This window comes from Triticum dicoccoides, chromosome 5B (genome assembly GCF_002162155.2).
Source record: "Triticum dicoccoides isolate Atlit2015 ecotype Zavitan chromosome 5B, WEW_v2.0, whole genome shotgun sequence".
NCBI lineage: Eukaryota > Viridiplantae > Streptophyta > Magnoliopsida > Poales > Poaceae > Triticum > Triticum dicoccoides.
In genome coordinates, this window is record NC_041389.1 from 481,595,530 (window position 1) to 481,608,441 (window position 12,912).

Genomic DNA, 12,912 nt, shown 5'->3' on the forward strand with positions numbered 1-12,912 from the left:
GAGTGGGGCGAGTGGGGTGCGGGCTAGGGTTCGGTCGGGTGTGGACCGAGGGGATAAGGGGAGTGAGGGGGCCGGGTGGGCCATTGGGCCGGCCGGCTGGGCCGCTCGGCCCAGCGTGGGGGGGGTGTTTCTAATTTTATGTTTTTTTTATTTGACCTTTTCCTTTTTTTTCTATTTTCCTGTTTCTTTTAGTTTTACTTTATATGCAGTTTTTTTTATAATATATCAACTCAGCCCCTAAATTAGCATTATTAGTTAGGCTACTGTCATAATTAATTTGGCACTAAATAAATTAGTTTTACATTTGTTTATTATTGAAAAGTATTTAATAATTGTTTTAGCCCCTGTTTTTATTTAGTTTAGGCACTTAAACGTTTTGAAAAAGGTTGGTTCCAACACCCAAAATAAGTTACGGATTATTTGCCACATGATGATCATTTTAAATTCCAACGTTTGAAAACCTTTATTGTTTGCCTGATTCTGAATTTGAATTTGAATCGGCTTGAACCAACTCGAGTTTATCAACCGTAACCGAGGTGACGTGGCACCATTAGCAGGGGTTTACTGTAGCTTTATTATCCGGGCGTCACAACTTCATTGGGTCAAAGTTATTGATGTTTGTACATAATTTATCAAGTCTGTGAAGCATAAAATACTATGATATGAGCTTAAGTTAGAGAGGTTATTCCCTGCAAAAAAAAAGTTAGCGAGGTTATGCTTTTCAGCAACTCTTTCCCGGAGACAGTGTTACCACCAGATTGGTGTGTAAGTTATCAGGTGTGTGTTACGTACGTTATCACACTATTTATCCAAAAAATGATGGCGGATATGTTTTCAGCAACTCTTTTTTCTGGGTCAAAATCGTCCAAAGTTATCAATGTCTGTACATAATTTATCAAGTCTATGAGGCATAAAACTACCATGATATACGCATAAGTTAGCGAGGTTATTCCCCGCAAAAATAAGTTAGCGAGTTATGCTTTTCAACAACTCTTTTCTCAAGTCAAAAGTTACCATGAAATTTGTGTGTAAGTTATCAGGTGTGTGTCTACGTATATTACCACACTATTTATACAAAAAAATGACGGTGGATATGTTTTCAACAACTCTTTTTTCTGGGATTAAAATTGTTACCACAGTAATTGTCAATAGTTTTTTTCTCGGGGCCAAAATGATCCTCATTACCTACTATTCTTTTTACCACCCACAAACTGCTCAACACCAGCATGGCAAAAAAAATCAGAGATACAAACAAATTGGGCAAAACTACGAATTGATCCCTGGTGGTCTAGGCTATGATTCATAGCACTAGCCACTTGGTAGTAGTTAGTTTCATGTTGTTGTATCGGCGCGAGGTTTTTTATAAGCAGACAGGCACCAGGCTTCACTTGGTCTGCAGCCATGGCTGCTGCTTGCGACGGAGCTTCACCCTGAATTACCAGGCTTCACCTTGGCATCTTGGGGGTGCGCGGGGCTGCGGATGAGCACATGCATGGTGCAGCGGGGCGCGGCCTTGCGTGCCTGCTGTGTGTGCACCAGCCGAGCTCCCATGCTCGAGCTCAAGCTCATGCATGGCGGCCTGCGCTCGGGTTCATACGACCAGAGCGAGTGGAGGAGGAACGGCGATTCTCACCGTGCTCGAATGCGAGATCGACTTGGACAGAGACAGACGAGGAAGCCGGTGAGGAGACACTGATTGCCGGAAACGGCTCCGCCGAGGAGAAAACAACAATGGCGTGGTCAGGCCCAAGCTCCTATGGACAGGCTGTTGCGCAGGAGGACGACGTACGTCGCAGCGGAGCTTCCTGTCGACGAGGTGGAGGACGAAAAGGGCCACAGTGGCGAAGCAAAATTAGCCCCACGGGTCAACGCCCAGGCCACTCACGCCTGCAGTCGAGCAACTGCCCCCGCGCATATCGCTAACAGTCGCACGATCCCGATCGAAGCACCCCGAGGTCGTGTGGTAGTTTCGCAATCTGCCACACAGTTGCCATATACATATTTCGTTTTTCAAATCTATGATCTTTTTACAAATTTCCGAAACCTTTTGAACATCGATGAATTTTTTTTCATTTTTATTTCGTGATGTTTTTTGAAATCTGTGGACACTCATTTTTTTTTCAAAAGGACTCATGATTTTCTATATAGCGCGGATAAGAGAGCTCCTGTTCAGCGCCTGTTGCGCCCGAACCGCTCCCTGGCGCACACTACCGCATCTTGTTGGACCGGCCCGTGAAGGCAGTGTGGAACGAACCTGTAGCACAAAAAAACCGGCAAAAAATACTGCCATCACCAGGAATATGAAGCACCAACCCTATAAGAGTAAGTGTGTTCGAGCTATTTATTACACAATACCCTCTAATATAACACTTAATTTTTTAAATTATTTAAAAAAAGTCGTGAATTTGAAAGGGTTCGTCGATTTCGAGAAAATCATCATTTTTTCAGAAAAGTTCACAAACTTAAAAAAAGGTTCATCGATTTTGAAAAACAGTTCACCGGGTTTGAAAAAGTTCATCAAATTTGAAGAAAAGTTCATCAATTTTTTTAAAAAGTTCACAGAGTTTGGAAAAAGTTTATCAAATTTCTAGAAAAGTCCATCAAGTTTGAAAAAAGTTCACTGATTTTTCAAAAAGTTCATCGAGTTTAGAAAAAGTTCACAGAGTTTGAAGAAAGTTCATCACAAGAAAAGTGCATCGAGTTTGAAAAAAGTTCGCCGATTTTTTAAAAAGTTCATCGAGTTTAGAAAAAGTTCATCAAAATTGAAGAAAAGTTCATCAAACTTGAAAATCTCATCGAATTTGAAAAAAGTTCAGCCATTTTGAAAAAGGATTATCGAATTTGCTAAGAAGCTTATCGATATTTAAGAAAAAAAATCATCGAACAAGGAAGAAGAAAAGGTAAAATATAAAAGTAGAAAGAAGAATAGAAGGAAAAGATGCAAGTGGCGGGATGGCTAGTGCGGGCTAGTTCGACGCAGGAGGTCGCCGGTTCGACTGTCAGCTCAGCCGTATTTTTTGTTCCCGCTGGGACACAGCAAAAACAGAAGGGAAAAAAGCTGATGGGCCGGCCCAGCGCGGAGAGTGGGGGTATGCGCCACTTTGCAAAAACGCCTATAACCGGCGCTAAAGGCGCCGAATATGGTTTGCCCGCAGATAAACTTTAGTTCTTAAACGTTTCGCATTGTAATCTTTCAGTTGGGCATAGTTGATCTTAGCCGGGTCTAATTTTTTGCGCCATAAATACATTTTTCACAGTGCCCTGCGTGTTCATGGGCCGGCCCACCAACGGGCTGCAGTGGGGGCCCGGATCCTCAACCGGCGCAAAAGGCCAATCAGACAACCCTCGAAAGAAAAGAAAAGAAAAAAGACCAGCTCAGAGAAGCCGAGCCTAACCAGTCTGGCGATAAGCCCAGCCAGCGTATGATCGAAACGCAACATCGGCAGCGTTTCTGACTCGGATGCGACGTACCACGCGCGCCCTAATAAAAAGACCAAGAGACCACACACGACCGTCCAACGCATCCCCTCTCTACCCCTCAAAAGATGGCCGGCTGGACCTCCATCCCGGCGGAGCTACTCGCGGAAATCTCCGGCCGCCTGCCAGGCGACGCGGACCGGATCCACGTCCATCAGGTATGCTCCCACTGGCGCGCATCCACTTCCCGGCTGGCCGCCTGCCGTCCATGGATCATCGCCGGCCGCGAACCATGGAGCCTGGTTGGCCCGGTCGGCGAACACTCGTTTTGGCTACCCCTTGGCGGCCGACGGATCTACTTGGGCACGCCCACGCCGGCGGGCCTACCATATTGCTGCGGCACGCCCCTTGGCTGGCTTGCTCTCATGGACAACCTGCAATTCCCAACGCGGTTTGTCCTCTGGGAGCCCCTCTCTGAAGCTGAGATCTTTCTGCCCTGTTTGCCCGCCGTTGTCCAAGTCTTCCTCTCAGGAGACCCGCTCACCTCGCCTGACTGGATGGCGATCGCAAGCCAGAAGCTCTACAGCACTGGCACTTGCATGGGCCAGACGCTCTTCTTCTGGCGGCCTGGAGATGCCGCATGGACTATGCAGCTCGAGCGGCCAAACGGCAGAATCGATAGCGCAGCATTCCATCAGGGGAAATTCTACTTCACCGACATCGGGTGGACCCTTCACGTCTATGATCTTGACCGCTCCCCTCCCAAGCTTGTCCGGAGCACGTACCTTTACAGTGCTCTGCGAGAGCGCCATGGATTTCGACAGTTCCCTGGCGGTGGCAGGCCGACGTGGTATGTGGTCGCATTCAATGGCGAGTTGCTGCTTGTTGTGATGTACCGTGCGCCCAACATAAAGGCTGTCGAAGTTTACCGCCCGGATTGGGCAGCGGAGCGCCTGGAGCTGCGGGACAAGGTCACGGATCTCGGCGAGTACTCGCTCTTCTTGGGCCGCGGTGACGCGTTTGCCCTCTGTGCAAAGGACTTCACTATGATCAGGAGAAATTGTCTCTACTTTGTAGAGCACGATACAGTCAAGCATCAAGATTGGGCTATTGTGTTAGACTTGGGGTCAAATGTTTTCCAACAAATTCCATATCCCGGAGAGCAGATGGAGGGCACGGGCAGAAATAATCACTGGACGGCGTATTCGTGGTTCTGTCTCAGAAGACCCTTCTTGAAGGGTGAAGCCCAGTAAGGTGGTAGATCTTCACTGACCATCTTATTATATGAAAGTAACCGAATCAGTATTGGAGCAGCAACAGAGCTTCCCATGTTTGAATGATCTAAACACCACACCAACACCAACACGTATGTCTTGTCACTTCAGATTATTCCTCCCATGAATCCTTGTTGAATCATGGACTCCAACAGCCCAATTACTAACCCTTTGGCATGGAAGTGTTAAGAGCTGATTTATACTCCTAGATAGCACCATTGTTGTATCTCTATTTCTCTTGCTACTAATATAACTGTCATTATTCAGTCCGTTGGCAAGTTTGGTTCATTCTTTTTACTGGCAACACTAAGTGCCTTGTTCTGGTTGGACTAGCAGCTGTGTTATGGTCGGTCTGGAATTAATACTAGAAACAGAGCATGCTTCCAACATACTCCCTCTGTCCCAAAAAGCTTGTCTTAGATTTGTCTAGATACGGATGTATCTACACACGTTTTGCGATAGCGAAACTAGTTGTATACAGATGTTCCTGTTGTATACAGATGTCTTAGTTTAGCTAATGGGCAACTAGCTAAACTTGTTACCTCGTATGTTATGCATGATTTTGGATACGATGAACTAGTGAGACTATGTATATAAAAAATTTGTGCATCTATATGCAAGCACTTGTCAATATTTGCCCTATGATTTTTTTGCGATACCGCGAGGCCTCCTTGCGGGACGGGTTTAGAGGATTTGTTTTGCGCAGAGGCCTCACACAATTTTTTTTACAGGGGGCCCACGAAATTTGCAGGACGCGGTTTTATTATTTATTTTTTAAGGGGAAAACATTGCCAATTTATTCATAGTTCATGGTCCTCTCGATCGTTACCTCCACCTCCGAGCGAATACACTCCGGAGGAACATGGTGTTGGCTGATCTAACGGCTAAACAAGCCAGTTAGATCTAATTCTCTAACAAAAAAAGGAACAGATAACGTTAAGTGAAGGGGGCCATGCACCAACGTACATGAGCCTCGATCGAACTAACGTGCCCTGGTCGGGGGCGCTGATGAGGATACAGACCCGGGGTAGGGTCATAGGCCTGAATTATACGTCCTATCCAAAGTCACTACCTTAGAAGATAAGAAGTCCAAGAGGCAACGAAGAACCCCCAGTCAAAGGTGTCGAGTGCAATCCACTCGACCAACCATATCACTCGGGTGCCCCTCCTACCTGTTGTCACTCGACCATGGGAGGAATCACTCGACCTACTGAAGGCCAGGAGTCACTCATCACTGCAACTGTCGGGCATTCACTCCGTAGTCTTTAAGGTCATTAATAGCACTTATGACTGGCGTTATCAGTAACGCCCCTAATTTATGTACATTAAGCCCCTTGTAATGGAGGATGACTGGGGTCCTGACACACTATATAAGCCACCCCCTCCTCTGGGACAAGGGTTCGTACCCCCTGTAACATCACACACATATAATTCAGTCGACCGCCTCCGGGCACCGAGATGTAGGGCTATTACTTCCTCCGCGAAGGGCCTGAACTCGTAAATCCCGTGTGTACATCTTCACCATAGCTGAGATCTTGCCTCTCCATACCTACCCCCTTTCTACTATCAGTCTTAGAACCACGACAGTTAGGCCCACCTTGGGGCAGGTGTCTTAGCGACTTATTGGCGAAGTTGCAATTTTTTCGATCCCCATCATCATGGTTTCCGGCGGTGGATTGGCTGAAGGCCGCGAGATCCGTCTCGGCGCGCTCGTTTTCATCGCCGATGATTCCGCTTGGCTTCAGGAAGCTCCCCTTGACGTCGAGGCGCTCCCCGTCCGAGGGGCGACGCACTTTCGCGCGTGCATACGTGGCGTCCTTCTCCGGCAGCCGTCGACCCAGTATCGGTCGGCTCTGATGATGTCTTCTCTCCCTGTTGTTCGCCGCCGCAAGCGATCCGGTCGGTCGCGGCTTCAGCGGTGGGTGAAACACGCGGTGGCTCGACATTCGGCCACCCATTAAGTCGCGGCAATCGAGCTCGACGAAACTCTCCACAGCATGTTCGATCTGGCGACTGGCTCCGTCGAGACCGCATCCGAGTGCGATAGCAGCAACCCTGTGGCTGAAGTCTTGATGGTCGACAGACCATGTAGTCCGCCTGGTTTCCGCCGTGAAGATGGCGGAGATGGTGGCGGTGATCCGTCGCGCGTCCACGAGGAGTACCATCCTGAACCCCTCTCTTCGCAGCAGAGGGAAGAACTTCGTTGCCGCAACATGGATGCACTCCACACGCCCATTGTTGGAGAAACCCCCGAGGCTCGGGCCTTGGAAGAGGTGCGCTTGGCTAATTTGGCTGAGCACACTCGACTGGAGAACCTCCAGCGCGCACTCGACGAGCGTGCTCGGGAACGGATCCCTGAGTCCAGTCGACGACAGCTTTTCCCACCTCCACCTAAGGTATACCGCACTCCGATTCAAAATCTCACAGCTGCGGCCTGAATAGCAGAGTCAATTCAACCTTCCCAGTCGGAGGCTGGCAGGGGCAGTAGGTGAACAGAACACAGCAATGTCTCAGTCACGGAATAGGATTCATAGCAGATCCATGGTAGCAGATACTGTTCAGTCGGCCCACAGTCCAAGATCGCCCCTGCGGCGTGAAGGCCGTGGGCAGTATGATCACCGACTCGATCGCGACAATCATCATCGAGTGCCCACACCTCCTCCGAGGAGTGCATCATATGTGCCTCAACAGTACGATGATAGACGCCTTCACAGTGGCGAGCGCAGAGCACCTGTCGACCCAAGAGATCCAGGCTTTGATGCAAGATCTATCCTCGTTCAAGGTCTAGTTGACCGGAACAGAGCGCATAGGGAAGACCTTGGCAGAGATCGTCCGACTGGCAGCAGAGTTCATGTTTCGGGTCCAGAGTGTTTCAGCAGAGCCATCAGGGCTGCAGTGATTCCTCCCAACTTCAGGTTGGCGACTGGAGTCAGCAAGTTCACTGGAGAGTCCAAGTCTGAAACTTGGCTTGAGGATTACCGAGTGGCTGTGCAGATTGGTGGCGGGAATGATGAAGTGGCAATGAAGCATCTTCCTATGATGTTGGAAGGGTCAGCCAGAGCGTGGTTGACTCAGTTAGCCCCATGTAGTATATATAGTTGGGAAGAGCTTGCTCGAGTGTTCGTCAGAACTTTTGAGGGCACTTGCAAGCGACCAACAGGGTTGACAGAGTTGCAGCATTGTGTGCAGAAAACGAGTGAGACTCTAAGGGATTTCATTCAGAGGCGGATCACTTTGCACCACACAGTGGAAAATGTATCTGAGCATCAAGCAGTGTGTGCCTTCAAGGAAGGCGTTAAATACCGAGAGCTGGTCCTGAAGTTCGGTCGGACTGGAGATATGACTCTGACTCGGATGATGGAAATAGCCACCCGGTACGCTAACGGGGAAGAAGAGGATCGACTCCGCAGCGGAAAGGGTAAACCAGTCGGTCAAGACGTCGGTGGGGGTAATTCCAATCGGAAACAGAAACGTAAGGCTGAGCCTGGAGCACCCGGTGAAATTGCAGCAATGGTTCAAGGAAAGTTTAAAGGAAAACCTAAGGGGCCCTGGACCCCTAAGAAGGTAAAAGATCAAGCAGGAAATGATGTGTTGGATTTACCATGTCACATTCATACGAGGAAGGATGAAGAGGGTAATCTGATTTATCCTAAACACACCACTCGACAATGTTGACTCCTGGTCCAGCAGTTCCGAGAGAAACAACCCAGTGAGAAGGAAAAAGAGTCGGACAAAGACGAGGATGAAGAGGAAGATGATGGTTATCCCAAAGTCAATTCCACCCTGATGATTTTTGCTGATGTTGAGAGCAAAAGTCGATTGAAAGTTATCAACAGAGAAGTAAATATGGTTGCTCCGGCGACGACGACCACATACCTGAAATGGTCGCAAACATCCATCACATTTGACCAGTCTGATCACCCGGCGCACATAGTCACCCCTGGGAGGCAAGCGTTGGTGGTCGACCCAGTGGTCGAAGGCACTCGACTGACCAAAGTGCTAATGGATGGTGGTAGCGGCCTGAATATCCTTTATGATGAAACCTTGAAGGGGATGGGCATTCCGATGTCCAAACTTAGCGAGAGCAATATGAGTTTTCATGGCGTTATCCCTGGAAAGAAAGCCGAATCACTCGGCCAGATCACCCTTTGGTTTTCGGTGATTCCAAGAATTACCGTAAGGAAAAGTTGACATTTAAAATTGTGGATTTCCAGAGTGCTTATCATGCTATTCTGGGTAGGCCTGCCTATGCACGTTTTATGGCTCGACCATGTTACGTGTACCTCAAGTTGAAGATGCCTGGCCCCAGAGATGTGATCACAGTCACTGGCAATCGACATAAAGCAGAGGAATGCTTCTAGAAGGGTTCCAAAAATTGCCGATGCACAAATGGCAGCAGTTGAGTTTCAAGAATATCAAAAGAATGCAGATCCAAGTGATTTGCTCCGAGCTAAGAAGCCTACCACGGATTCTGCATTTCAGTCATCTGGAGAAACGAAGCCGATTCATATTCACCTGACCGATCCCAATGTTGCACCGACTCATATCTCAATGACACTCGACAGCAAATAGGAAGAAGCGCTCATCCAGTTCCTCCGTGAGAATTGGGACATCTTCGCATGGAAACCTTCCGACATGCCGAGTGTACCCAGAGAACTGGCTGTGCACCGTCTGCGTGTCGATCCCAATGTAAAACACGTCAAAGAGCATCTTCGGCGGTCCGGCGTGCAGAAGAGAAAGGCAATTGGCGAGGAAATGGCTCGACTCCTAGCAGCAGAGTTCATCCGAGAGATCTACCACTCCGAGTGGCTTGCCAATGTGGTCATGGTCCCTAAGAAAGACGATTCACTTCATATGTGCATCGATTTCAAGCATATCAATCGGGCCTGCCCGAAAGATCGTTTCCCTCTCCCCCGCATTGGTCAGATTGTTGACTCGACTACGGGGTGTGAGCGCTTGTCTTTTCTAGATGCATATTCCGGGTATCATCAGATCCAACTGTATGGTCCTGATGAAATAAAAACAACTTTCATCACCCCATTCGGGTGCTTTTGCTATGTCACCATGCCATTTGGTCTTAAAAATGCTGGCGCCACATTCATGAGGATGATTCAGAAGTGCCTGGTCACTCAAATCAGTCGGAATGTGGAAGCATACATGGATGACATTGTGGTCAAGTCACGTAAAGGTTCCGACCTGCTGACCGACCTCGCAGAAACCTTTGCCAACCTAAGAAGGTATGATATCAAGCTTAATCCGTCAAAGTGCACATTTGGGGTCCCATGTGGAAAATTACTCGGTTTCCTCGTTTCCGAACAAGGGATCGACGCAAATCCAGAAAAAGTCAATACCATCCTCCGAATGAAATGCCCTGTGCGTGTGCATGACGTTCAAAAGCTTACTGGTTGTTTGGCCGCCTTGAGTCGATTCATTTCCCGTCTCAGTGAAAAGGCCTTACCTCTTTACCAATTGATGAAGAAATTTGATAAGTTCGAGTGGACTGATGAAGCTGACGCAGCGTTTGCAGAGCTCAAAACCCTGCTTTCCACCCAACCGGTGCTTGCTGCACCAATCAGCAAAGAGCCATTACTGCTTTACATTGCAGCCACTGGACAAGTTGTCAGTATAGTACTCACGGCCGAGCGGGAAGAAGAAGGAAAAGCTTACAAAGTTCAACGCCCGGTGTATTATCTCTCTGAAGTTTTGACTCCATCCAAGCAAAGATATCCACATTATCAAAAGCTTGTCTATGGAATCTACATGACCATGAAGAAGGTTGCACACTATTTCTCTAATCACTCCATTACAGTCGTCACCGACACACCATTATCTGAAATTCTGAACAGCAGAGATGCAACTGGTCGAGTGGCAAAATGGGCGATTGAACTCCTTCCATTGGATATCAAGTTTGAGGCAAAGAAGGCTATCAAGTCCCAAGCAATCACAGATTTCCTTGCCGAGTGGATTGAGCAGCAACTGCCGACTCAAGTTCACTCGGAGCATTAGACCATGTTCTTCGATGGCTCCAAGATGCTGAATGGTTCCGGTGCTTGGGTAGTATTGGTGTCCCCCAGTGGAGACAAGCTTAGCTATGTTCTCCAGATTCATTTTGATTCCTCTAACAATGAAGCTGAATATGAAGCACTTTTATACGGGTTGCGTATGGCCATTTCACTCGGCGTCCGTCGCCTTATGGTCTATGGGGACTCGGATTTGGTGGTTAATCAAGTGATGAAAGAGTGGGATGTCAGGATCCCGGCCATGACTGGTTATTGCAACGCAGTAAGAAAGCTAGAAAAGAAGTTTGAAGGGTCGGAGCTACACCATATACCCCGACTGAAAAATCAAGCTACAGATGAATTGGCAAAGATAGGATCTAAGAGAGAGACCATTCCCAGCAATGTGTTTTTGGGGCATATTCATTCACCTTCAGTTCAGGAAGATCCTTTCACTGAAGGCCCCCACAGCCTAAGAGTGCCACAGATCCGACTGGAGTCAAAATTCCAGTCGTGGTCAACTTAGTCATGGAGGTTTTGGTCGTCACTCCTGACTGGACAATGCCATACATTGCATACATTCTTAGGAATGAACTTCCAGAGGATGAAGAAGAGGCTCGACAGAACGTCTGACGATCTAAAGCCTTTACTGTGATAAAAAGTCAGTTGTTCAGAGAAAGTGTAACTGGAATCTGCCAGAAATGCATCACGCCAGAAGAAGGCCGAATGATCCTCAATGATATTCACTCAGGGACCTGTGGTCACCATGCATCCTCTCGGACCATCATGGCCAAAGCATACCGAGCCGGATTTTACTGGCCACATGCCAATGAGAAGGAGAAAGAAATAGTAGACAAATGTGAAGGCTGTCAGTTTTACTCCAACATGTCCCATAAGCATGCGTCAGCTCTGAAGACTATTCCACTCGTCTGGCCTTTCGCTGTCTGGGGATTGGATATGGTTGGACCTCTGAGGACTGGTAGGAGTGGATTTACCCATGTGCTAGTAGCAGTCGACAAGTTTACCAAATGGATTGAAGCCAAGCCCATTAAAAACCTTGAAGCAAGTACAGCTGTAAGTTTCATCAGAGAATTGACATTCAGATATGGTGTTCCGCACAGCATCATCACTGATAATGGGTCAAACTTCTGACGAGTTCAGAGCTTTTTGTGCTTCACAAGGCACGAGGGTCGACTACGCTTCAGTCGCCCATCCTCAGTCAAATGGGCAGGTAGAAAGAGCAAATGGATTGATTCTCAAAGGACTGAAACCCCGGTTGATGCGTGACCTCAAGCATGCAGCAGGTGCCTGGGTCGACGAACTTCCATCAGTACTTTGGGGATTGAGGACAACTCCTAATAGGTCGATTGGACGAACTCCATTCTTCTTGGTCTATGGAGCCGAAGCTGTACTCCCGAGTGATTTGCTTCACAATGCACCCCGAGTCAAACTTTTCTCAGAACAAGAAGCGGAACAGGCTCGGCAAGATGCAGTCGATCTCCTGGAAGAGGAAAGAGAAATGGCCTTGATTCGGTCGACCATTTATCAGCAAGACCTGCATCGATTCCATGCCAGAAACGTAAGGAGTCGGGCATTTCAGGAAGGATACTTGGTTCTTCGAGTGGACCAGCAGAAACCACACAAGCTCGCCCCTTCATCGTCACCAGAGTGCTCCACAATGGAGCATGTCGTCTTTTCAATGTCGAACACAATAAAGACGAGCCACGCGCTTGGAATGCGGAGCTGCTCCGCCCCTTTTACTCTTAAGCATTCAGACTGTTGAAATGTAATAAGAAATACCTTTTTTTATTATCAAAGACATAATTTTACAGTCTTCTGAATGATTGTTGTTCATTTTTTACATGTTCTAAATCCCCTAGTGGGTGCCTTAGCTGCGAATCCGTTTCGCCTAAGTTGAAAAGAAAAATCCTACCGAGTGGTGAGCTAGCCTCTCATTCGGGGGCTTAGCTGCGAATTTGTTTCGCCTAAGTTGAAAAGAAAAATCCTACCGAGTGGTGAGCCAGCCTCCCACTCGGGGGCTTAGCTGCGAATCCGTTTCGCCTAAGTTGCAGTCCAGTACTCGCCTAAGTTTGAAAAATCCTACCGAGTGGTGAGCCAGCCTCTCACTCGGGGGCTTAGCTGCAGTCCAGTACTCGCCTAAGTTTGAAAAATCCTACTGAGTGGTAAGGCAGCCTCTCACTCGGGGGCTTAGCTGCAGTCCAGTA

General features: G+C 48.0%; 1 protein-coding gene across 1 annotated transcript; it reads left to right on the forward strand.

The window, feature by feature from the left end:
• The first annotated feature begins 1,756 nt into the window (after positions 1–1,756).
• LOC119309805 lies at positions 1,757–5,097 on the forward strand. Its single transcript, XM_037585721.1, has 2 exons — positions 1,757–1,925; positions 3,493–5,097. Exons 1-2 carry the CDS (start codon positions 1,757–1,759, stop codon positions 4,668–4,670), a joined length of 1,347 nt encoding a protein of 448 aa, XP_037441618.1. The 3' UTR covers positions 4,671–5,097.
• Positions 5,098–12,912: the final 7,815 nt, after the last annotated feature.